Source organism: Cetorhinus maximus, chromosome 7 (genome assembly GCF_964194155.1).
Source record: "Cetorhinus maximus chromosome 7, sCetMax3.hap1.1, whole genome shotgun sequence".
Taxonomy (NCBI): Eukaryota; Metazoa; Chordata; class Chondrichthyes; order Lamniformes; family Cetorhinidae; genus Cetorhinus; species Cetorhinus maximus.
The window spans coordinates 37209471-37236255 of record NC_135885.1 but is presented as its reverse complement, the minus strand read 5'-3'; the positions used below and the strand labels follow the sequence as shown (position 1 = coordinate 37236255).

At 46.9% G+C, this 26785-nt stretch overlaps 1 protein-coding gene across 6 annotated transcripts in view; it reads left to right on the top strand.

Moving 5' to 3' along the window:
* Positions 1 to 26785, top strand: part of LOC144682720 (protein furry homolog) — a 520809-nt gene that overhangs the window by 455229 nt on the left and 38795 nt on the right. For 5 of the 6 annotated variants that reach the window (XM_078545350.1, XM_078545351.1, XM_078545349.1 and 2 more), the window contains exons 52-55: positions 5635 to 5835; positions 11375 to 11536; positions 20315 to 20463; positions 25816 to 26023. In XM_078545350.1, coding sequence (XP_078401476.1) covers positions 5635 to 5835; positions 11375 to 11536; positions 20315 to 20463; positions 25816 to 26023 — 720 coding nt within the window. Of the gene's footprint in view, positions 1 to 5634; positions 5836 to 11374; positions 12084 to 20314; positions 20464 to 25815; positions 26024 to 26785 lie in introns of those variants that run through there. The other variant, XR_013577095.1, reaches the window with a different exon arrangement.

Sequence of the window (26785 nt, the reverse complement as noted above, 5' to 3'; positions counted from 1 at the left end):
ATATACTGGCATTGGAGGCAGTCCAGAGAATGTTCATTAGGTTGATCCCAGGTATGGAGGGATTTTCTTATTAGGAGAGGTTGAGTAAGTTGGGCCTGTACTCATTGAAGTTTAGAAGAATGAAAAGTGACCTTATTGAAACATATAAGATTCTCAGGGGGCTTGACAGGGTAGATGCTAAGAGGTTGTTTCCCCTTGTGGAAGAGCCTAGTACTAGAGGGCATAATCTCAGAGTAAGGGTCGCCCATTTAAGACCGAGATGAGGAGGAATTTCTTCTCTTAGAGGGTAGTGAATGTGTGGAATCTTTACTGCAGAGGGCTGTAGAGGCTGGGTCGTTAAGTATATTCAAAGCTGAGATAGACATTTTTAATCAGTAACGGGATCAAGAATTATGGGGAAAAGGCAGGAAAGTGGAGTTGAGGATTATCAGATCAGTCATGATCTTATTAAATGGCGGAGCAGACTCAATGGGCCAAATGATCTGCTTCTGCTCCTAAGTCTTATAGTCTTATGGAAATATTGCGTGAGTGCAGGATGACATAGGGGCACTCACCCGACGTCATCTCATGCGATTTTTCATCCGATCGGGTCGGGCACATGCCCACCCAATCAGTGTAAAATTCTGCCCTGTATCTTCCTCATAATACAAAAATTTTCATGTTGCCAATATTGTCAGTAACCTTTGGGAAAAATAAACACACTCCTTAGCCTTGCTTATCTGGCTAGTTGTAAACAGACTAAGATCCCTTTGAAATCCAATGACCCCTTCACACCTTACATGCTAAGGCAGCATCCATGTTTACTCATTAGCACGTCAAGCACCTAGCTTCTTTTGATGATTTCAAGCTTGCACTCCAAACGTAATTAAATCCCACAGATAGATCCAACTATACTTACCTCCATAAACCTACTTCCCAATAAACCTGAAAAATATTATGAAAATTATTATTCTTTAGTCACATGCATCTATGTGGTCATTAAGCACCCAGTGACCACCTACTTAGATTTATCAATAAGAAGGGTGTTCAACATCCTCAGCGTTTAGCTGGTCTACGACCACAACAAGAAGCTTCCTCCATTTGTGTGTTCACTTTCCTGGCAGCTGTCATGACTCCTTCATCCATCACCAATCCAGGCTGCTGCAGGTCTTCAGCCCCAAAATCCATGAATGAACCCTTGGGGACAAGGGAGTTCCTTTGAAGAGATGGCTACGCAAACAGAGGCACAGAAGTGCTACAACTACTGCCACCTGCTCATCAGGACAACCATTAAGCAGGCAGTTGAGCTTCTCAAGATGCACTGGTCAGATGGTGTCCTCCAATACACACCTGCAAGGATTTTGCTCATTCTGGTCGTCTTCTGCACTCTCCATAACGTGGCCCTCCAGAGAGGCGTGGACCTTAAAAATGATGAGTTGTCTACTTTCAGGGTATCGCAGAGGAAGAGGAGGAGCAGGAGATGGAAGAGGAGTTTTGGGGTGAAGATGCAGAACACCAAGGCATTCAAGTTGCACAGGGAGGTGGCTGGGCATGGCATGGGGCGCAAAGGTCTCGTCAGGATGCCATGAATGTCAGGAATCAATAGGTTCAGTAACATTTCAACAGAGCTCCTCTGACCCGGGTTGAAGGGCATGGTGTGGAATTCATTCTGAGAAACCTGTGCTAACACATCAATTGAAGACCTACCCTGTAACATCTAAAATTTTACAACCAATGACAGAAGCATATCTGCCCAGTGGCTTTGCAGTCACCATTGAAGAACCCTTGATATCCTTCACCACTTTGTACCTCTTTCCTTGTCCCACCATCAATAAAAGGAGTTCTGCTCCTTGCTTCTTGTCATTATTTACATCCTGCTCAGGAAAGAAAACAGTGCACAGTCACAGCAGGAAGACACCCCAGTGACCCACTCAGTGCTCTGTGCTCTGCCACTTCAACACGGGGCTCCCTCTATCACCTCGGAGGCAGCCTGCTAACTCTCGGCTTGGAGCTGTTGTGGGAGCATTTCCAGAGGGTGCTGCACCTGCATCATTGCTGGGGCAGCCTCCATCACTTGGTCCAAATGCACAGAGGAGCCAAGGAGGCTGAGGTTGATGAAGGCGCCCTGCGAGTGGTAGTACCTTCATCTTCCTCAGTGACTTTCTCAGCTCTTGGCTGGTGATCAAGGATGACAGGAGGGGAACACCAGCTGGGGCACAACTGGCATCCCCTTCAAACACTCCTGTGCCACCAGCACCACTGACCAGCCTAGAGAACATACTGCAGCCTGTAGACATCAGTGTGAAGTTCATGCATTCCAAGTGCTGCCACAAATAACTCTCTATGAGGTTAGCAACTCTCTCAGTGGAGGAGTTTATTCTCTCATAGGCCTGAGCCATTATGGCGCAGATGAGCTGGATGAACTGCACCACTCTCTGCTGTCTAGTACCTCTTCCTAGTGCTGTGCTCCTCACCCAGTGCCATCCTTTCTAAACGTGCATGAGAAACTACTGAGGTGAAAGTATCTGCGCTGGTGGACAATGTGCTTGTTAGGTATGACGGTGTGTCTTCTGTTCCTTATTGGTCATTTTGGGCCTTGAATGGGGAGGGAGAAGGTCTTATGGGTTGGATCTCAGCACCTGTGGAAGACACAAGAAGAGATCATGAGAACTAGCCTTGGTGTGCTGAGGCTTCTCTGTACAACTCAGTGTTCAGCAAACTGTTAGACAGGATGGAGTGCAAGGCACCCTCTTAATGAGTGCACAGCCCCCTGTAATCACCATCTCTACCAGGAATGCCCATTTCGCCACGGCCAACATCCTCCTGGTCCATGATCCTGGCTATTTACATCGCTCGATCATCTATTGCCATGATGATTTGAAAGTATGGTATCGCTCTGTCAGTTCAGGCCCTTTGCTGGGCATTTTGTGCCTGTTTCTCCTGCAAGGACAAAAGAGAGCATTAAAAGGCACTGTTGCCTCTATGGCTAGTGGCATCTGCCCCTACTCATCAGAAGCTGCATGTTTCAGTGGTGGCAGGTCCACATCATCACTTTGGCTCTGAGCCATTCTAAGTGGTCAGTAAGTCTCCTGGATACACCTCTCCCATGTTCAGGAGTAGTCTGCGTTCAGCTGATGTGTTTGCTGGATGGTGAATTACCAGAGACCTGTTTTGAGAGTTGGGGTAAGAGGTCATTGAGCCTTTTCCTATTCTGGATTCAGATTCTTCTTATGACACTTCTGCCATTGATAGTGGCTGCAATTTCTACCCAAGCTTATTTGGTCTGTGTGGGTGAAAAGTGCAGCCGAGGACTCTTCACTTTCAGCACTCAAATGGCAACCACAGAAATCGATGCCATGGTGAGTTTAAATCAAGTCCGCACTTGCGTTGGCATACCCCTGTAACTGCTAATTGGCTGCCAAACCCACGTTAATTAAGAATGCCCCACCCCCATGAAACTCGGGACTCATTTCTGTTTCTTCCCCTCTGGGTCAATTTCAGCACCGGGAAATGGTTCCGACTTCCCTTTATTATATTTATTCATTCACAGGATGTGAGCTGGCTATGCTTTTATTACCCATCCCCAATTTTTTTTTATTCATTCATGGGATGTGGGCTTTGCTGGCTGAGCCAGCATTTTTATTGCCCATCCCTAATTGTCCTTGAGAAGGTGGTGGTGAGCTGCCTCCTTGAACCACTGCAGTCCATGTGGTGTAGGTACACCCACAGTGCTGTTAAGGAGGGAGCTGCAGGATTTTGACCCAGCGACAGTGAAGGAATGACGATATATTTCTAAGTCAGGATGGTGAGTGGCTTGGAGGGGAACTTCCAGGTGGTGGTGTTCCCATCTATCTGCTGCCCTTGTCCTTCTAAATAGTAGTGGTCGTGGGTTTGGAAGATGCTGTTGAAGAAGCCTTGGTGAATTCCTGCAGTGCATCTTGTAGATGGTACACATTGTGGCTACTATGCCTTGGTGGTGGAGGGAGCGAATATTTGTGGATGTGGCGTCAATCAAGCGGGCTGCTTTGTCCTGGATGGTGTCGGGCTTCTTCAGTGTTGTGGGAGCTACACTCATCCAGGCAATTTGGAGTATTCCACCACACTCCTGACTTTGGCCTTGTAGATGGTGGACAGGCTTTGAGGAGTCAGGAGGTGGGTTACTCGTCGCACAATTCCTAGCCCCTGACCTGCTCTTATAGCCACAGTATTTATATGGCTAGTCCAGTTCAGTTTCTTGTCAATGGTAACCCCCAGGATGTTGATAGTGGGGGATTCAGTGATGGTAACGCCATTGAACATCAAAGGGCGATGGTTGACATTTGTGTGGTGCAAATGTTACTTGCCACTTGTCAGCCCAAGCCTGAATATTGTCCAGGTCTTACTGTATTTGGACGTGGAGTGCTTCAGTATCTGAGGAATCGTAAATGGTGCTGAACATTATGCAATCATCAGCGAACATCCCCACTTCTAACCTTATGATGGAAGGAAGGTCATTGATGAAGCAACTGAAGATGGTTGGGCCAAGGACACTACCCTGAGGAACTCCTGCAGTGATGTCCTGGAGCTGAGATGACTGACCTCCAGCAACCACAATCATCTTCCTTTGCCCTTGAGAAGGTGGTGGTTGTCCACCTTTTTGAACCACTGCAGTTCATGAGGTGTGGGTATACCCACAGTGCTGCTAGAAAGGGAGTCCCAAGATTTTGACCCAGCGACAGTGAAAGAACGGTGGCATAGTTCAAAGTCAAAATGGTGAGTGGCTTGAAGGGGAAGTTGCAGGTGTTAATGTTCCCATGCATCTGCTGCCTGTGTCCTTCTAGGTGGTAGAAGTAGCAAGTTTGGAAGGAACTATCGAAGGAGCTTTGGTGAGTTAATGTGTGCATCTTGTACATAGTACACACTGCTGCCACAGTGCATCAGTAGTTGGGGGAGTGAATGTTGAAGATGGCAGATGTTAGTGTAATTCTCAGCACACTCAAGATTGTTCAGCAAATGCTGTCCAATCGCAGAATCACTTCTAACGTTATACATTATATTCTGAGTTTTGCAAGCATGGGCTGGTTGAGTACGGTGAGTACTCTGCCTATTGCTGGTGCAATGCCCAGTACGTAGGCTGTACATCCCAACAACTGGTGGATCATATCAAGTAGCACTTCACTTTGGCTATTCACAATCATGGCAGATGTTTCAGGCTTTGCACCAATGTTATTAGACAGGCAAAGTGGACACCCTAACCGCCAGACACCCAATTTACACAATGTCAAAAATCCCCCCAGAATGTCCAGAGAATATTAACCTCAATATCAATTTGTAGATCAGCAGTACTTCCACCTGCCTGAACACCTCCTTAAGTCCTAGCAATAGATCCCTGTTGCAATTATTGGTGAAAAGGGTAATCTGGCTGCCCAAAAATGACTACCAGCAGCTAGTAAAGTAAGTTAGTACTAGTTATTGTCTATGGAAGTGAATATTTTTAAAGTACTAGCAAAGGTTTACCAGTATCTGGATTCGCACTTCTGAATTACAGTTTTACAGGCTCACATTTTAAAGTTTCTTATGTTTCATGCAAACATTTATTGATTAAACATAGTACATTATGATCTGCTGACTACTTGCACTTTTTGTGAGTAATTTTACACCTTCCTTTTCTTTCAGGGTGAGAGTATGGATACCTTCAATTGGGGAGTACGAAGACGTTCCCTTGACAGTCTAGACAAGGGGGATATGCAGCTTCTGGAGGAGAGCCAGCTTTCAGGAAGTACACCCAGTCTAAGTAAAATTAATCATGAGGATTCAGATGAGTCCTCTGAAGAGGAGGCACTTACAGCAAGTCAAATTCTGACACGATCGCAACTAGTATGTCAATGCTTTATATTTTATCCTGCAAATTTTGAAAAGAACTAAAACATAAATTGCACAACATAGGTTATTGTTTGTTAGCATCTTCCATCAAAATCTAAATCACATAAAATGTCTTTAAACCAGTTAAAGTGGATTTTAAAGTAAATTTATATTGCGGTTTGAAATTTTTCCTTTTGAAGTTATTTTCTCCTGTTCCCTTCCTATGTCTTCACGTATCACATATAGACACCTGCCAAGAAAGTAAGCAAACAGGCAAATAGAATATTTGTCTTTGTAGCTTAGTTTAAAAATTAAATGCCTTATAATTGATTTATTGTATCCATAAATAAAGTATTCCATGAGGAACTGGGATGGAGAATTTATACAGTCCCATTGCATCACATCCACACTGATCAGTTCATGATGGTTAATTGCTTTGTACAAAAGATTGTAAAAAATCCTCACACCTAAAACGCTCATAAACGAGGATCTTACATAATCCTGAAGAAAGGACCTCAACATAACATGAGTAATAACCTTATGACATCCTAGTACCGTATTCTGCTGAGCCATATTTGTTTTCTAATATCGCAATGCTTGTAACATTTCTGTTTATACATTATGAAACTGCTATTTTTGGCTGTTATGAACTCATCACCTACTTTAGTAGTATTAATAAGGGTAATTTTACAAAATTATGCTCAAATTAATAGTTTGTTTCATATAAATACTACAACATATTGCCAAGAGGCAGCAATAACCCCTTCTTTAAAGTACATTTTTAAACGTCAAAATTTACTCTTCCAAACTCCTTAATGTATATGAAAAAGTATCAGAAAACTATAGATTGAGTTTACACACACTGGAGACCTGGAGTTAAAAATGTCAGTCATTTTGATACGCTTTACCGTGTTCTGCTTAACATAAATGAAATGGTTTTATGACTCCTGGTAGGACAAATGGGTAAGCGGATGAGCCTCGTTTACTTGCCTCTGTATAGTGTCAGGTCTTGGTCAAGTTAAGAAAGTACCTCAATAATAGTTGTTTCTGCATCCAATCCAACTACAGCATGGTCTAAATCCCATTAGCACCCAATAAAGCAGCTGTTAGGCAATCTTAAAATTTTATCTACATTTGGACAGATCAAAAACTGTTAGCTAAAATTAAAATGCATGGAATTGAAGGCAAATTATTCACCAGATTTATAGATATGTACTCAAATTAGAAGGACATGACTTCTGATATCCGACAAGGACTTGTCTGGAGCCTAACTATTTACTATATTTATTAATGACTTAGATAACACAGTACAGAGAGCAATATATCCAAGTTTGCCAATGACACAAAGATTAGTGACATGGTAAGCAATGTAGATGACAGCATACAATTACAAAGATGCATTGATTGATTAAATGAGTGGGCAAAACTGTGGCAAATGGATTTCAATGCAGGTAAGTATGAGGTCATCCATTTTGGACCTCAAAAGGATAGATCCAAGTATTTTTAAAATGGTGAAACGTTAGTAATAGTAAAGATACCAAATAGATTTAGGGGTCCATTTAAACAGATCACTAAAATGTAGTGGTCAGGTACAAAAAAAAGTAATCAAAAGACTAATAGAATGTTAGCTTCATATCTAGATGGCCAGAGTATGAAGGGGAAGAAATATTTCTACAGTTATACAAAGCACTGATTAGACCACATCTGGAGTAATGCCAAAGGAGGCTCTGCCTCAAGGGAGACATTTGTCAGATGATTGGACCTGAGATTACCTCTATCTGTGTGGGTGGACACCGCATGCCAGAGGTTCTGAAGGTCACAGTGACCCTTAACTTGTATCCATCTGGCTCTTTCCAGGGGTCAGCGGGGAATCTGTGTGGAGTCTCCCAATCAGCTGTCCATTGTTCCATCAAGCTGGTGACAGAAGCTCTGTTCAGGCGGGCATTGACTTTCATTCGTTTCTGTACAGACGAGGCTAGCCAGGCTGAGCGATCCAGAGGCTTTGCAGCGATTTCTGGGTTCCCCCCGCACCCAGGGTGCAATAGACTGCACACATGTGGCCATCAAGGCGCCAACAGGTCAGCCGGGTGACTTCATCAACAGGAAGGGATTCCACTCCATGAACATGTAAATAGTGCGTGACCATAGAATGCATATTCTGCAAGTCTGTGCAAGCTACGCTGGCAGCTCCTGTGATCCTGAGACACTCCCAGATGCTGAGGCTCTTCAGTTCTCCAGCCCGAATGGATGGATGGCTGCTGTGTGACAAGGGCTATCCCTTGAAAAGGTGGCTTATGACGCCTCTCCGCCACCCAAGAACAGAGGCAGTGCAGCGGTATAACAGGAGCCATGTCTCCACAAGGGTGGTGATAAAGAGAACCATAGGTCTTCTGAAGATTCGCTTCCATTGCCTGGACCATTCAGGGGGAGCATTACAATACAGCCCAGAGTGGGTGTCACTGATAGTGGCCGCATGCTGCACTCTCCACAATCTGGCATTGGCAAGGGGGGACCCATTGGATGAAGAGGATCTTGATGCAGCTCCACAGGCCACAGATGATGAATCCAGTGGTGAGTCAGAAAAGGTGCACAGTGAGAAGAACTCTGAGGGCATGGAGACAGACCTCTGTAACCCCAGAGAGGCAGGGACACCAGGGATGCCTTGATCCAACGCCCCTTCAGCTAGGCTGCCAAATAAGCACTACCACCTCATGCCAGGGCTTCCGCCTCCATCCTGGATGTCTGCAATAACCTTTTCCTTTGACCTCAAAGTCCACTCAGAGCCTATGCATTAAAGTTTCGATCCACCAAGGTCCAGTATTACGTACTACCCTGCGCCACATTAAATAAAAAAGCTGAAGCATACTCCGGCCATTACAACAAAAGAAAATTTATCTCATATTGACAGTCAAAACAAATTAACAGAACCTTCTCTGGTCTTCAACCCCAGACCAGTAAACATAAACAAAACATTTCACGACAGAAGATCACCTATGACCAGTCCCTCTTGTGCTCATGATGCCTTAAACTTACATTTGCGATTGCTACATCTTGGTACCCCCCCACTCCCCCGCTCGCTAGCACCAGCATTGGAGACAGCTTGCTGACTCTGCTGTCCTGTTTGCCTTGATGACCTTGGCAGTCATCCTCTGGCCAGTGGAGCCTGTGCTGGCCCCACCTGGGAGGGAGTGGCCAGTTCCACGGCTGGCATCTTCCCAGTCATCGCAGCCTCATCAGATGCCACAGTCACTGACAGAGGGGCGAAGGAGCTGCTGCTGACATCCAGAGCGCCCTGAGAGGAGCCCACAGAGATGACAGGCAGCTCGTGCTCCAACGTGAGGTCGATTTGTACCTCCTTGCTCACCATTAACGAATGGGCACCTAGGTGGGATATTGGGTGCCTCATCCATCTCCCACAAGGACATTGACCACCTGAGGTCAGTGCCTGTGTGAGAGCTTGCAGGTCCGAGCGCAACTCCAGGAATTCCTGATTCTGTTCGTGGAGCTGCCTCTCCATGAGAGTCGCCACTCTCTCAATGGAGGAGGCAGTGCGCTTGGCCATGAGGGTCAACGCAATGCTGATGTTCCACATAGACTCCTCCATAACGGAAACCTTGGCATGCAAACCCTCATGGATCTCCGCCAGATCCTCCCGCACATCTTGCTGAACATCCAGTATCTGCCGCATAATGGACGACTCCAGAGGCTCAGCATCTGCCTTCGACTCAGCATCGTCCTGGACTCCAAGCAGTCCTCCAACTGCTGGTGCCCTGGGCACTCTCTGCCTCCATCTGCACCTCAAGCAAGTGTGAAGTGCCCTCACCACTGTGCACCGACATTTTAGCCGAAGATCTAATGCCCACCGAGGAGCTGGTATCTGCACTGGTGCCTGGTTCAAAGAGCGGGTGTGACACAGGTGCATCTGGAGCCTGGCGGTCCTCTGGCATTAGGGGTGGGTCTTCGGAGTGCTGCGATTGGTTGTGTGGTGGCAAACCTAAGGGAGAACAAGGACATGTCATTAATTAAAGTCATCATAATGTCACTGTGCATGCCAGGCACCCTAGTGAGACCATGGAGATCTGCATCATGGTGCCCTTGTTTTCAATGACCAATGGGAAATCTAGTTTTGAGGCTCCCATCAATGATGACACTACACAAGAATGTTTGCACCATCCGAAACTCTCACCTCTGTGCATTGCACTCTTAGCTTCGTCTGACACCCCAGCCTCTCTGCAGCTGGTTGACCGAAATGCGTGGCGCCTCTCCAGCTCCAAGGCATTCTGCTCGTATCTGGTTAGGATGAGGAGGTTGCAGGGCCTCCGCCGGTCCGCGACCTTTCAATGTTATAATGGGTCGTCTTCTCCTGAAAGGACAAAGGAGCATTGATTAGTCCACTCTCTACCTGCAGCATCATTGCAGCCTTGCCAACCCCACCTGAGGAGCACCTTGCAGGGCACATCCTAGTCATGGCCCTCGAATCGCAAGGGACTCAGTCCAAGCAGCCAGGGCTCACCCCCTTGGCCAGCTCCAGCATCATTGACAGTTGGCATTCAGACTCTGACACACCTGAACTCCATGGTGTGTGGCCAGCCCTTAACAATTCAAAACACTGCTCCATGCCAACATGGTACTCACCCTTCCTGAGCGCAGCAAGTCTTTAAACCTCTTGCAGCACCGGACCCAGCTGCGCCGCACAACATCATGGCTGCTGACCAGCGTTGCCACCTCCTCCCAACCCTTTTTGTAAGGTGCGGTGGCCTCCTCCTTCCATCCCTGGGGACAAGGATGTCCCTCCTGGCAGCCACCAGGAGGGCCCACAAGGCACTCATCAGAAAACCGAGTGCCCACCCGAGCTGCCCTCCTGCCTGGCGTCTGCAGACGCATTTGAATCCATAATTTATAATCTGTTGACAACACCGAAGATGCCTTTGTCACTGACAGCCTTCCAGGGCCTGACTGTGCCGGTTTTAAACCGGCCGCTGGGTCGCCATTGGACCCAGCAGCTGACAGGCCCCCTCCCCTGCCTGCCCCTTCCCAACCATTGGGGAGCCGCCGTTCATGCTCGGCAGGCCTTAATTGGCCCGCCAGCATGAAATTGAGGGTGACGGCACCTTTCCCGGCTGCTCCCAGGCCCGCCCACCAAACTCAAAATTCTGCCCCATTTGCCAGATCTTTGCCCACTCACTTAACCTATCTATTTCCTTTTGTAGCTTCCTTATGTCCTCTTCACAACTTACTTTCCTACCAATCTTTGTGTCATCATCAAATTTAGTAACCATACTTTTGGTCCCTTCATCCAAGTTATACATATAAAAATTTAATCAAATGTTTACTGACTTTTTAATATCAAAAATTAAGTTTCTTGTTTGACATCTTCCATTTGTATACTCAAAAGTCTTCAAATTATACTGTACAATATGCTACATTGCTTTATTAAGCTTTATTTGCACCTGGGTTATAATTATATATAACGTTTAAGTTCTGACTGACATCGTATCATTCATTTAAATCATAATGGTGACACTGATACTCTTGTTAAACTTGTGTTCTGTAGATAATGAATTTTGTACCTACTGAAGATACAAGTCACATAGATTCACTATCAACCTCGGGTGACACAGCCTCCGCAGATCCACTTTCAATAAACACAAGGACCCCTAGCTTGGAGGTCTCTCTGGCTGATGAAACAAACCAGCAGGTGCCTGGGAGGTCAAAGGTGAAGGAGCTTTGGTGGCATACCAATGAGTGTTCATGATAAATAAGTATTTCCAAATTTATTCTGTGTTTATAATAATTTTGGGAGTAAGTGGTATGTGTAGTCTTTGATGATGGTGGCTTGTTAATGTGTGTATATGCATGTTTTATAACCTTTTGCTCAATTTTCCTGGCAATGGAAATGAATCATTAAGGAGTTTGCACTTTAAGAATATAATTATTGAAAACTGTTTGCTAATTTATACTAATTTATTTCACAACAAAGCTTGATTTTGCAAAGCTACTATGATCATGAAAAGAGTTCTGAGTGGGTTGAGGCTATTCTTTATTCTGTTAACCATATGTTCATATCAAAGTGGTGGATATTTGCATGCTTAATATAATTCTTTGGTGTCTGGGAGAATACTGTATTGCTCTAAGACCGTACTTGCTGGTATCCAGCCGAAATATTACACTCCGGCTCTTCAAAAATTCACCATGACATTTCACACACAAGTGGTTACAATCAGCAATCCAATGAGGAAATGTTTACTATTTGCGACATGAAGGTTGGTGAGAAATAAACTCTAATTTCTAAGTGCTTAATTAGGATATGGAGTAAAAATAATTCTTTAAAGAAAAAATGGAGTTTAAGACAATTTTAAGCATTGTTCTTATTCTAAGTTACTTTTAACTTGCACAATTGGCAATTAAACTACAACCATATTAAAAATTGTATTTATTTCTGTGTATTTTAGATTTAATTTCCATTACTTTTTCATTCATTCTACATAAATAGCAGGTATTTGCTGTTTTGAGACATTTTCCAAATATTATATTGGATTATTGGGGTTCTGTACTGCTTTCTGCTACCGTGTTGTTAAAATTGAAGAACACTTTTTATTAGGATGCTCATCCACCCAATAGGAAATCAGACTGCTGTCATCAACACAGTTGGTGGTAATGCCTGAGCCCTTATTATCATTAATTGCTGTATTAATACAGCACTTCATGCTGTATTATATCAAAAATCTGCAAACACAATCAGGACTGTACTACAAATCTCTTTCCCGAATGGTCCAGGAAAGGGAAACATGTAAATGAGGAGTGGGAAATGCTGTGAAATATTGGATGGGATAAGCATAAGGCAGAATTTTGCCCTTGGCGTGCGGGATCATCGGGGGTGGGTGGGGGCGTTCAGGATGCCGACTGCCGCCTGCAATCGGCAGCACACGATTTTACACGTGCAGGCCAATAAAGGCCCACCCGGCGTAAGACGCGGCTGCGGAATGAGCGCGAAGGGGCGGGCGGGGGCAGGTGCTCAATATCCGCCGGGTCCAATGGCGATCCAGCGGCCGATTCAAATGCACCCTTGGCAGCCCTTGGAAGGCTGCCACCGAAGGACGCGGAGGTCGTGATGGAGAGCGTTGCGGGTAGACACGGCAGACAGGAGGGCAAGTCGGCGGGGCATTTGGCCCCGCGTTTCTCCGATGATTGCCTCACTGCCCTCCTGGAGGAGGTGGCAGTGCGGAGAGAAAACCTTGTCCCAAGGGACTGGAGAAGGAGGCGGCCTCCCTCACCTCACCAAAAAGGTCTGGGAGGAAGTGGCATCTAGGATCAGCAGCCATGATGTGGTGAGCGGTGCCAGAAGCGCTTTAACGATCTCCTGCGATCAGGAAGGGTGAGTACCATGATGGCATGGGTCACTTTGCAGATCAGTGAAGAACTGCCCATCCCCCCGTGGACCTCAGAGGTGTTAGAGTGTGAGTGGCAAATATCAATGAGGCAGCATATGAGCAAGGAGGTGAGCCCTGGTTGCTTGGACTGAGTGCCTTGCGGCTCCAGAGTCACAAATTGGCTGAGCCCTGCGAGGTCTTCCTTAGGTGGGGTTGGCCAGGCTGCAGTGGCACTGCAGGTAGAGAGTGGACTAATCAATGCTCCACTATCCTTTCAGGAGAAAACATCCCATAACAATGCAGAGGTCGCGTACTGGCGGGGGACTGCCACACCTACTAATCCTCACTCGTTATAAGCAGGAGGCCCTGGAGCCAGAAAGGCGCCATGCGCCTGGGTCAAGTGGCCGCAGTGAGGTTGGGGTGCCACAGGGAGGTAAGAGTGCAGTGCACTGAGGTGAGAATGTCAGTAATTGCAACCATTCCACTGTAGTCTCTATAGGGATGTGAGCCTCAAACCTGGAATCCCCATTGATAATGGAAAGACGAGGGCACCCTGATGCATATCTGTCTCATGAGGCTGCCTGGCATGCACAGTAACAGTGTGACGACTTCAACTGATGACATGTCCTTGTTCTTCCTTTTAGGCTCACGACCAGCCCTTTGGGATGAGGAGCCTGAAGGCCCACCACTGACTCCTGAGGACCACACTGATCAGAACACACCTGCGCTACACCCGCGCTCTCAAGCAGGCACCAGCGCAGATACCAGCACCTCTGTGGGCATTAGATCGCTGGCTACTATCTCGGTGCACATTGGTGAGGACACTTCACGCTTGCTTGAGGAGCAGGCAGAGGCAGAGAGTGTCCAGGGTGCCGGCAGTCAGAGGACAGCTGGGGACCAGGACAATGCTCAGTCAATGGCTGATGATGTGCCTCGAGTCGTCCATGAGACAGCAGATGCTGGACATCCAGCAGGGTGTGCGGGAGGATCTGGCTTGAGAAATATGAGGGAATGCATGCCATGGTCTCCGTTGTGGAGGAGACCTTGCAGAGTGTGAGCAATGCATTGACCCGCATGCCACCTCCTTGGAGAGAGTGGGGACTCTTATGGAGAGGCTCCTTCAGGAACTAAATCAGGGGTTTCTGGGGATGCGCTCGGACCTGCAAGCACTCACACCGGCAATGACCTCAGGTAGTCAATGTCAGTGTGGGAGATTGGGCACCCGGTATCTCAGCTAGGTACACGTCCATCAATGGTAAGCAGGGAGGTCCAGAGTGACCTCACGTTGGCGCACGAGCTGCCTGTCGTCTCTGCCGGCTCCTCTCGGGGCCCTCCGGATGAGGGCAGCAGCTCCTCCGCCCCTCTGCCAGTGACCGTGACATCCAATGAGGCTGCAACAACTGGGGAGATGCCAGGCCGCTACCTCCCAGGCAGGGCCAGCACAGGCTCCACAGGCCAGAGGACGCCCGCCAAAGCCATCAAGCCCAACAGGACGGCAGAGTCAGCAGGCTGTCTCCAATGCCGGTGCCAGCGAGGGGGGGAGCACCTAGACATAGCACCCGCAAGCGAAAATTTAAAGCACCATAATCACAACATGGCCTAATCACGGATGATATTTGTTTCCCCCATTTTTCCATTCAGTGATTATTGGTGATGGAAAACACCGGTCAATGTTAATTTGTAGAATGTTTGCCAGGCATCAGTTAATTAAATGTGTTTTTGTGCAACTGACCTCTGGATGCTTCATTTGTTCTGCAGGTGCAGGGTAAGTCATGATGTTATGATGGACGTGTTTCTCCTTACACTATGTGCCATTTCAATAAAGTTTTGTTGACCAAGGAACTGGTCGGGATCAAGTATGGAGCCTGCAGCGCTGGCATGTGGTGGTGGCTCTTACTTGGTAGGCTAGCTGAAGGAGCATTGGATCAAAGCATCCCGGGTATCCCTGCCTCCCTGGAGATTGCCCAGGTCAGCGTATATGCCCTTGGCGTTCTCCTGACTGTGCTCGTCCTCGGACTCACTACTGGACTCATCGTCTGTTTCCTGTGCAGCTGCATCAAGACCTTCTTGCTCCACTGCATCCCTCCTTTCCAGTGCCAGATTGTGGAGAGCACAGTATACAACCACTATCAGTGACACACGGTCTGGGGCGTATTGGAGTGCGCCCCATGGACAGTTCAGGCATCGGAAGCGCAGCTTGGGAAGACCTATGGTTCTCTCTACCACCCCCCTTGTGGAGGCATGGCTCCCGTTGCACCGCTGCTTGGCCTCTGTTCTTGGGTGGCAGAGAGGCGTCATAAGCCACTTTTTGATGGTATAGTCCTTGTCACCCAGGAACCATCCATCCAGTCGGGCTGGAGCACTGAAGAGCCTCAGCATCTGGGAGTGTCTCAGGATGTAAGCGTCATGGGAGCTACCTGGGTACCTTGCACCGACTTGCAGAATCTGCATCCTGTTGTCACACATTATCTGCATGTTCATGGAGTGAAATCCCTTCCTGTTGACGAAGACACCCAGCTCACCTACTGGTGCCTTGATGACCACGTGTGCAGTCGATTGCACCCTGGAAGCGGGGGAACCCAGTAACCGCTGCAAAGCCTTTGGCTTGCTCTGCCTGGCTGGCCTCGTCCGTACGGTAGTGAATGAAATACAATGCATGCCTGAACAGAGCATCTGTCACTTGATGCAACTGTGGACAGCTGATTGGGAGAGTCCACACAGATCCCCTACTGAGCCCTGGAAAGAGCCGGAGACATAGAAGTTGAGGGCCACCATGACCTTCAGCGCCACTGGCATGGGGTGTCCACCCATACAGTTGGAGCTGATCTCAGGGCCAATTCTCTGACAAATGGGAGGTCGCTGTCTCCCTTGAGAGGTGGAACCTCCTTCAGCATTGCACCTCAGACATATTGAGGTAGCTACATCGCCATCTGTAAAACCTGGCAGCAGGATAGTGGCGTCTTCTGCAGCCCCTACCTCTTTGGACTTCCTGTTGGCCCCGCGCCCCTTGCGCCTGCGCCTCTCCTCCCACAGGTCGCTCTGCTGGAGGCTGAATAGGGATACCTGGCCTCCTCCCCCTTCTGGCCCCCTCTTCCTCCTCAGAGGAGTTGCCTCCAGCAGAGACCACAATCCCCATTATCAGGGTAAGGGAAGGCTGTCTGATACCTGGAAGGCCCCAAGTGATATGAATCCTCCGGGGGCCTGGAAAACAACACTGAGTCCTGAACAGAAGCCTCTTATTTCTGTCAGTGCAGCTCAGTGAAGTGAAATGAAGGTGTCCTGTTCACACAAGCAACCAGCAGCAAGTTATATCCTAAACTACAAACTGCTCACATTTACAAACCCACCAACCCCTCTTATCCCACCCGTGGATGAGGTTTTTGAAGTTGTGGCCTGCCCGTTTAGCCCATGCGACGGCCGGAAAATCGCATGGGCTATGTAAAGTCTGAGACAATTGTTGTCTCAGGAGGCCTAACTGGCCACTTGATTAATGGCAGGCGCGCCTCCGTCTTCATTGCGCGCCAGTCTACAGAGATATCGCAAGAGTGATTCACACTCGGACGTGTCGGGCGCGCGCCCGCACGCTGAGCTAAAGATTCTGGCCACAGGAGTTATTAAGGGGTTGAGCATTTTTGAAAGCAGATGCACAATGCCTGTATAAAATGTATCCTAGGGTTTTAAGAGAAACAAGGAAGGAAATAATGGAGGCTCTAACCATCATTTTCCAGTCCCCTCCATCTACAGACAGTGTGCCAGACGCCAGGACGGTTGTTAACATTGTATCATCGTTTAAAAAAGAGTGGAAAGGATAGACTGAGTAATAAGTCAGCCTAGTTTTGGTGGTGGGCAAATTATTGGGAAAAAAGAACAGAGGGAAAGCATTGGGCCATAACTTCCAAGCTCCCCAGCATTGTATTGGGGGGGTACTCCAAAGATGTGCTGGGGAATCCCCTTCAGATGTTCCCATGTAAGGTTTGCATGGCAATTGTACAGAAGTGCAAACTTCCCCTCGGCAATTGCCCTGCACTGGGATCCATCCAAAAATACGACTTAAATCACAATCTTCGAATGGTTCCAACTGGGTTACACTAGTAGTTATGCAGAGAAAGTTAGAAGGATTAAAACCACTTCTAACTTCTGGGTAACTATTGCGCAGACCCAGACCAATCCCCCATGAGTCTCCCCCAGCCCTCCCAGAGGGCTCCCTGCACTACCTGACTGCCTCCACCCACGGGCCTCCCCCACCACCACCCCCTACCGACTTTCCCAAGGGGTCTTCCCTCACCCCCATGACTATCCCACCCATGGGGCTCCTCCCACATCTTGGCCTGACTGGAGCCAACCCGAGGCTTGACCCCACCCCCAAAGCCCAGCGCAAACCCTCCTCCCCCAAGGCTCGGCACCCTCCCCCGAGGCTTGACACCGTCCCCCGAGGCTCGACACCCTCCCCCGACACCGCCCAACCTCCAACCCCCTCCGATTTACCCTCCTCCCCAACCTCCGATTCCCCCACCCCCGAATCCTATCTGCTTACCTTGGACATCTGTCAAGGACCTTTAAATTTCAATGGACCACTAAACCTACCTGGTTACAGCAGCTAGTGCTGTAAGAAAGGGGGCATGGCTTCCTTCACTTCGACTCAGCTGGACTTTGACGCTGGGCCCTGGCGACCCAGGCAAGTGGGGAGTATTCCATCACACCACTACAAAGTCACAAAAAAGGAATGAAACTGGATGGACCACCTGACATTGACCTAGGCACCAGAAACGACAATGACAATCTCAGCCCTCTCGACCCTGCAAAGTCCTCCTTACTAAGATCTGGGGGCTAGTGACAAAATTGGGAGAGCTGCTTCACAGACTAGTCAAGCAACAGCCTGACATAGTCATCCTCATGGAATCATACCTTGCAGATAATGTCACCCATCACCATCTCCGTGTATGTCCTGTCCCACCAGCAGACAGGCCCAGCAGAGGTGGCAGCACAGTGGTATACAGTCAGGGGGGAATTGCCCTGGGAGTCCTTAACATCATCTCAGGACCCCATGAAGTCTCATGGCATCAGGTAAAACACGGACAAGGAAACCTCAGCTCCTCCATCGTTGAGGATGGGGATATGGGCCCCAGCATTGGTACTGAAGACTTGTGCTCCAGAACTTGCGGCACCCCTAGCTAAGCTGTTCCAATAGAGCGATAACACTGGCATCTACCTGGCTATGTGGAAAATTGCCCAGGCATGTCATGTACACAAAAAGCAGGACAAATCCAACCTGGCCAATTACCGCCCCATCAGTCTACTCTCCATCATCAGTAAAGTAATGGAAGGGGTCACCAACAGTACTATCATGCGGCACTTGCTTAGCAATAACCTGCTCACTGATGCCCAGTTTGGACCACTCAGCTTCTGACCTTGTTACAGCCTTGGTTCAAACATGGACAAAAGAGCTGAACTCCCGAGGTGAGATGAGAGTGACTGCCCTTGACAGGTGAGGCCGCATTTGACAGTGTGTGGCATCAAGGAGCCCTAGCAAAATTGGAGTCAATGAGAATCAGGGGGAAAACTCTCCACTGGCTGAAGTCATACCTAGCACAAAGGAAGATAGCAGTGATTGTTGGAGGTCAGTCATCTCGGCTCAGGGACAACGCTGCAGGAGTTCCTGAAGGTAGTGTTCTCAACCCAAGCATCTTCAGCTGCTTCATCAATTACCTTCCTCCCATCATAAGGTCAGAAGTGAAGATGTTCGCTGATGATCGTACAAGGTCAGCACCATTCACGACTCCTCAGATACTGAAGCGGTCCATGTCCAAATGCAGCAAGACCTGGACAATATCCAGGTTTGGGCTGACAATTGGCAAGCAACATTCGCCCCACACATGCGACAGGCAATGACTATCTCCAACAAGAGAGAATCCAACCAACGCCCTTTGATGTTCAATGGCATTACCATCACTGAATCCCCCACTAGCAACATCCTGGGGGTTACCATTGACCAGAAACTGAATTGGACTAGCCATATAAACACTGTGGCTACAAGAGCAGGTCAGAGGCTAGGAATCGTGCAACGAGTAACTCGCCTCCTGACTCCCCAAAGCCTGTCCACCAACTACAAGACACAAGTCAGGAGTGTGATGGAATACTCCTCACTTGCCTGGATGAGTGCAGCTCCTACAACACTGAAGAAGCTGGACACCGTCCAGGACAAAGCAGTCCATTTGATTGGCACCACATCCACAAAGATTCACTCCCGCTACCACCGACGCACGGTAGCAGCAGTGTGTACCATCTACAAGATGCACTGCAGGAATTCACCAAGGCTCCTTAGACAGCACCTTCCAAACCCACAACCACTACCACCTAGAAGATCACAGGCAAATAGATGGGAACACCACCACCTGGAAGTTCCCCTCCAAGTCACTGACCATCCTGACTTGGAAATATATCGCCGTTCCTCTGCTGTTGCTGGGTCAAAATCCTGGAACTCCCTTCCTAACAGCATTGTGGGTGTACCTACACCACATGGACTGCAGTGGTTCAAGAAGGGAGCTCACCACCACCTTCTCAAGGGCAACTAGGGATGGGCAATAAATGCTGGCCAAGCCAGCAACGCCCACATCTCATGAATGAATAAAAAAAAAATTAGAAGACACCATAAGATCCAGAAGCAGCAGAGGCTTGTTCTTCAGCCCAGGCAAGTGATTTTCTGGCTGGGAACAGACTGAAGCTGAAAAACCAGCATAACCAGTGGCTAATCACATGCTCAGCAGGAGACTGAAGACTCTCAATAGTAGCAATGGTGGGGGAAGGGCAGTAAACTGGTCAAAGTAACTTTAAATATTGCAAAAGAGCAGCAGATCAGACACATAAGTTGAGGCTTACAGTTTAGCCAGTGTAGTCCAGAAGTGTCTTCTTGATGTCAAGAGAAGTTCAGGAATTTGAAGCCAAATTTAAATCCCATTAAATAGTGGAAAGATTTTGATAGAAGTGTATTATTCATGTATTATTGCTTACTGTAGTTTGCAGGTTGTGCACATTTTCAAATGATCAATAATTTGTTTGAAATTCCTAAAGAAAATTCATTTTATTGCATATTCCTAATTCTTAGACTTTACAAATTTTATTTTTAGGACATTGAATTCATGACTGAGGAAGATGAACTTTCTGGATCTACAAGTGAACTTCCATCAGCTCTTGAGGGCAATGATAGCTTCAGCCTTGAGATAACAGAACCAGAAGAAAAGGGCGATGGAGATGTCGATCAGTCAGGGCTTTCAAGGTTAGTTAAACATGACATTTGTGTTTAAGATTATTGTTAATGTAGTTAATTTGGCAACATTATGTACGTTTAAAAGAAGGATGCTTTAATACATTTAGACTTGATTTAATTTAGCTGCATGCAGCCTAATTATTGGTCCCAAATTAACCCTTCTCTAAAACTGATTTAGTTCGCCAGAGATACAACGATCAGGCAAAGACTCAGACACTGAATTAGCAAATAATACCAAGTTTAATGAACATAAGCAAAATAAAACAACAATACACTTATCAATTAACTAAAGACTTATAAATTAATTAATAAAAATAAAACAAAAATATACTTATCAACCAAACACTATAGACTTCATGCCATCAAATGGATGGCCAGTCCAGAAGAAGCAGAAAACAACCTCAACCCTTTGTGTGGACAGCCTGTGCCTCCGAAGGAACCTGCACTCGTCGGGGTCCACGCTGACAGCAATTTTGCCTCTGTCCCTGGGCCCAATGCTTCACTGCCGATCCCTGTGCTGACCGGAATTCCTTCTGCCCTCGAGCACCTGTTGATAAAACCAGTTTCCCTCTTCTTGGTGTACATAAACAAAATGGTTCCCAAAACCCTATTTCGTACCTAATTCTGGCATCATCCCACTTTGATCTAAAGTTGTTGCTAACTGCTAATTTATCAGTAATGCCGCAAGGGTTAATTTCATTGGTTCTAGCCATTTGCATGCAATGCCTTAGACATAAAACAATGGATTATTTCAAGAAGTATTCTTTATCTTAATATTGCACAAATGTCTTATTCATTAGGCCAGCACTGGGCCAGTCATGGACAGTGTGTTCTGATAGAGGCCACTACTGTATAATGTAGGACCCTTTCTCATAGCTGTTGTTACAGCATTTTTAAATTTCAGACTTATAATCCTAAAATAGGAATATTAGTAGGAAATACAGAAATAAATATAATCCAACTCTAATTAACTATTTGATTATTAATTACTTATCCTTCAATTGCAGGGTAATTGAGGTACTTTCTTCTAATACAATCGTCTGTTGCTCGTCGGTGACTACTTCACAGTACTGTATTAAATTAGCTTGTCGTAAAAGGCCAGCAACATCAACATGGCTCCTTTTCTGATAATTTGTTAGTACAAAATGGCAATTTGGCCTCGTTGGTCTGTTGCAGAATGCATGTTTGTAAAAAGCCTTTAAAATAAAATGATCAAGCACATTAAATCCTACTAAAATAAAGTCTAAAATCTAGGCCAGCTTACAATATTAAGTAGTAATGAGGATAGTTGTAGACTGATGACTTGGAATGATGAAATAGGCAGAATGATGGCAGATGAAGTTCAACGCAAAGTGTGAAGCAATGTGCTTTTGAGAGGACTAATATGGAATGACAATATACTATGAATGGCACACTTATGAAAAGTGTAGATTGTCCATATATATCAATCCTTAAAAGTGTCAGGGCAGGTTGATAAGGTGTTTAAAAAAGTATATGGGTTACTTGGGTTTATAAAATAGGGACATAGAATATAAAAGCAATGGGGCCTCAGTTGGAGTGTTGTTGGCAATTCTGGACACCACACTTCAGAAAAGGTATAAGTGACTTAGAAAGGGTACAGAGGAAGTTTTCCAGAATGTTACTAGGGATGTTGAACTTCAGTTATGAGGAGATGTTGGAAAAGTTAGGATTGCTCTCCTTGGAACAGGGAAAGTTAAGAGGCGACCAAACAGAAGTGTTCAAGATGATGGAAAGTTTTGATAGGGGAGATAACTAAAAAATATTCCTCAAGTGAGTACAGAAATAACTAAAGGTCATAGATTTAAAACTATTGACAAAAAATCTAGAGGGGAGATGAGGAGAAATTTTTTCACTCAAAATGTTGTCAGCATCTGGAACGCTCCAACTCCATAAATAATTTTACAACGGAATTGGACAGGTACTTGAGGATGAGGAACTGATAGAATTGCAGACAAAAACCTGGGGTATGGGACTAAGACCGCCTACTCTCTTAAAGAACTCGCACGAGTATGAAGGGCCTCCTCCTGTGTTGTAAGTTTCCATGACTCCAATATATTTTCAAAAGGCAAAGCATAAAATTAGTCAGACATTCAAAGTTACCTGTCGATTTCCTTGGAGCAGTAAGCATTCAGATCATCATTCTCAGCTTTAAGCAGGTAAAGCCAATGTTTTCAGGCTTCTAGTAGTCTAAATATTGGCTTCAGGTAGTCAAACCAAATGGAAAAATCTGAAGTAAAACTGACCTCAACCTTGATAATTGCAGTTTTGCTTTGATTTAATTGCAGCATTTTAAAAGTAGCTAGGATTAATTGTAATTGCTTAAGTAAACACAGACTAAGGCCAGAATATTCTGCTGGCTATTGGAGGCAGGCATGTTTGGCAGCATGAGCGGACAATATGGCAAGAAAGCCAAAAATTAGTTTTATGCCGTCATGAAACCAACTTGCGATCGACCACTCCACCCATCAATGGCAGGCCATGTTTCCCACTGTCCAATGTCGAGAACTTAATTTTATTGCATTTACATCTCATCATTGTGCCCGCATGCCGGAATCATCCTCCCATGTCAAATTTACCTCCCACATATCTTGGAGATGCAGCTGTGAAACTTTAAGTGCACCTGATCCTTTGTCAGCCTTCAGCACCTATCCCTTCAGGACCACACTGTCACCGGACACAGAGGCTGAAGAGATGGGGGGCCAACCCCACCTCAAAGATGCTGAGAGCGCACAGAGATAATGATGGAACTTTATGACGCCTGCCCACGACATTCTGGCAGCAATGACAAGCCATATTGAGGTGCAGGCATCACTGATGTGTCCAGTGAGTGCTCCGAAGGTTGCAAAGTGCACAGGGAAGAGGCCCTGGACTGAAACACATGCTTTTATCTTTATAAAGGAGCCATACGTAAGGAGACATTCTTGGGAGTTTATTTGCAATAGTGAACATTATGTACAAGTGATTAATACCTGTGGCCACACAGTGCAACTACATCTTCTTAACCTTCCTACCCTGCCACTACATCTTGGTGCACCCCCGACATCCACAGTGGAGGTGGGGACAGCCTGCTGACTGCTACGCTCTGTTGTCTGTGATGACTTCAGCAAGCGTCCCCTGGAGATGCGATACCTGGAGGACCCTGACCTGCTTTGGGCATCCTGCTGTGGGCCAGGTGCACTCTGCTCGGCCTGTGGAGCTGGAGATGATGGGGTCGTGGGAAGAGGAGATTTGGATCGGCCAGACATTCCTGGAGTCACCTGGATGGATGGCCCCGGGTTGTCAAGCTGCTGGTCCTCCTCCCTATGGGTGCTGAACAGCCCCTGGCTGACTCCTTGAGGAGAAGGGCAAGCTGGAGTGAGGTCGAACTGCTCCGTACCCCTTGTGTGTTGACGCTGTTGGAGGCCAACTATGACCAGTGATGGAGTTCAGCCCGGACACCAGTGCAGGACCAGTGTCCTGGACCAAGGTGTCCATGGCAGCTGCCATCCTGCCAATGTTAGCCTTAGTGTGTTGGCATGCTGGCACTATCGCCTCAGACTGAAAATGGATGGGCTCCTCCATCGTCCCTTGCAATCTGAGGGGTGCACCTGACATCCCTTCCTGATGCTCCCATGATTGTCTTTGCAGCACCAACAACTGAGGTATGACCGAGTCCAGAGGCTCATCATTTGACTTGGATTCAGCAGATTCCTTGCCTCCAGCAGTCCTCCCAAGTGCCAACGACCTCGGCTATCCCTGCCTCCACCTGCTGTGGAACAAATTGTGTGCTGTGCTCACCAGATTGTGAACTCAAGGCTGCTCTATATCTAGGTCCCACCCAGGCGTGTGTCGCTGTACTGGTGGAGAGTGTGGATGAGTGTCGTGATGGGTTTTCAACGGTGCTGCCCTCAGGGCCCTCATCCGGGGTGCTCATGGCGCCGGGGTCAGGGTCAAGCTTACCTGAGGGTGACGTGGCAGATGTGCTTAGGAGAAAAAATGGAGGTTATTAGTGCTTGGCAGCCATGTTATGTACAGAATAGTAGACTCAGTAGTCTTGACAGAGCGATGATGTGGTGCAGGACCCTCACGTGGATGCTTGCTGGCGACCTCACCGTTGCTGCAGGAATGGTCCACATCCTCACCGGCCAGCTCCAATGTGCAGCTCTCGAACAGAGTGAGGACCTTGATGTTCAGCACTCCAACCCCGGTCTGAGACCTCTCCCGTGGATTGTATGCGATTTTGTCCTGCATAAAGACAGATGGAGAGAGTGTGAGCAAGGTGCATGCCAGGCCAAATGAGAAGGATGCCAGGTGTGGGCGTGTGTTGAGTAGAGCCATGGATGAGATGAGGAGGTGATCTCCAGAGGAGATGAGGCCAGATAGACTTGAGGGTGTGTATGAGAATGAGAGTGGTGATGTCCCTTGAGCTGGCAGTGAGTGAGATGTCAGTGAATGTGTGATGGGGCTGTGAGTGGGTGAGTTGAGAGTGGTGAGATGGTTGACTTACTCTGGCGGCACGGATGAGATCATTCATCCTTTTTCTGCACTGGATGGCCGACTTGTGTGCAGCAATGGCATTGACCACTACTGCCACCGCCTCCCAAGCCGGAGAGGTGAGACTGATGGGCCTCCTGCAGCCAGAGCAGGAGTAGAGGACATTGCGGCATGCCTCCACGGCGTCCAAAGGTGTCCCAGGGATGTGTCAGTGAATCGGGAGCCTGCACTCCTCTTGGATTTTTGGGCCATGTCTTCACTGGAGCAGTCCTGGGCTGCATGCATTGAGAACTGTGCGCGCGGCTGCAGTTAAAATATGGCGCCAGAGTGAGGAAGTGGCGAGGTAACAGCGTGGCGTGCAAATCAGAGGCCACCAGCCAGCAATCCTGCGTGTTGCACATGAATGCATCATTCATGAGGCAGGACATGCCAGGAAGCAACGATATGGCATGAAAATGCGGCTGGTAAAACGTCATTTTTCATGCCCACTACTGCACTTAATTCAAATCTGGGACGATTCCACACTAAGTCTCATTCATCTCCAGCCAACCTACACATTCTACAATGGAATAGGAACTCTGATTGCCCATCTGCTCTTTACTCTACTGCTGGTTACCTGAAGAATTCCATTATAAACTATACTTGCCAGAGCCTGGAACAGAAACTGAGTGGATATGGGAGTGAAGCAAGGGCTGATATGTCGAGCTAAGCAATCCAAGACTAGAAGAGGGACTAGCAAGCCCCTGACTGTAACAGAATTGATTGGGCTTGCAGTCCAAAGGGAGAGCCATTAAATTGATTTAGTTTTGTTAATCCTATTTTTTAATGTAAAACTTGCAACATGATGTTTATGTTACTTTCTTGCAGCTTTGCTGAAGGGGACAGGGATGGGCTTCATGATCTTCGTACATCACCCCCTCCCTCGCCTTTCTTTTCTGCAATACTTGCAGCCTTTCAGCCTAAAGCATGTGACGATGCAGAAGAAGCATGGCGCACCCACATCAATCAACTCATGTCCGATTCTGATGGTTCATGTGCAGTCCATACTTTTCATGTGTTCTCTTCCCTGTTTCAGGTGAGAATCCATTTTGGTTTGTACATATTTTTCCAAAGTACTATACTTTATACCCTAAGATAAAAGCAAAATATTGCGGATGCTGGAATTCTGAAACAAAAACAAAAATTGGTGGAGAAACTCAGCAGGTCTGACAGTATCTATGGAGAGAAAGACAGAGTTAACATTTCCAGTCCAGATGACTCTTCTTCAGAACTACAGAGAAGTAGAAATGTGGTGAAATATATACTGTACAAGGGGGGTGGAACAGATGAAGTTGGATAGAAGGCCAGTGACAGGTGGAGGCAAAGGAGAGATTGCAAAAGATGTCATAAACAAAAGGTTGAAGGGGTGTTGATGGTGGTGATACTGGCTAAAGGAGGTGCTAATGGTGACATTAAGAGTAGAAAGCAGGATGAGCCAGTGACAGATAGCCCTAGTGGGGGTGTTGTGGGGGGAGGGGACAGTGTGAGAGCAAGGATCAAAATAGGCTAAAAGGTGGGGATAAAACAACAAATGGAAATACATTTTATAAATAATAATAGAAATGGGGGGGGGAAGTATATATAAAAATTTAAAAATAAATATTTGAAAAAAGGGGAACAAAAAGGGGTGAGGATGGAGGAGAGAGTTCATGATCTGAAGTTGCTGAACTCAATGTTAAGTCCGGAAGGCTGTAAAGTGCCTAACTTTATATAGTTTATATCCTACCTGAGTATATACATCTGCAGAGATTATTTGCAATTTTGTAAAATGTTCTGAATGGATAGCAAATCTGAAGGT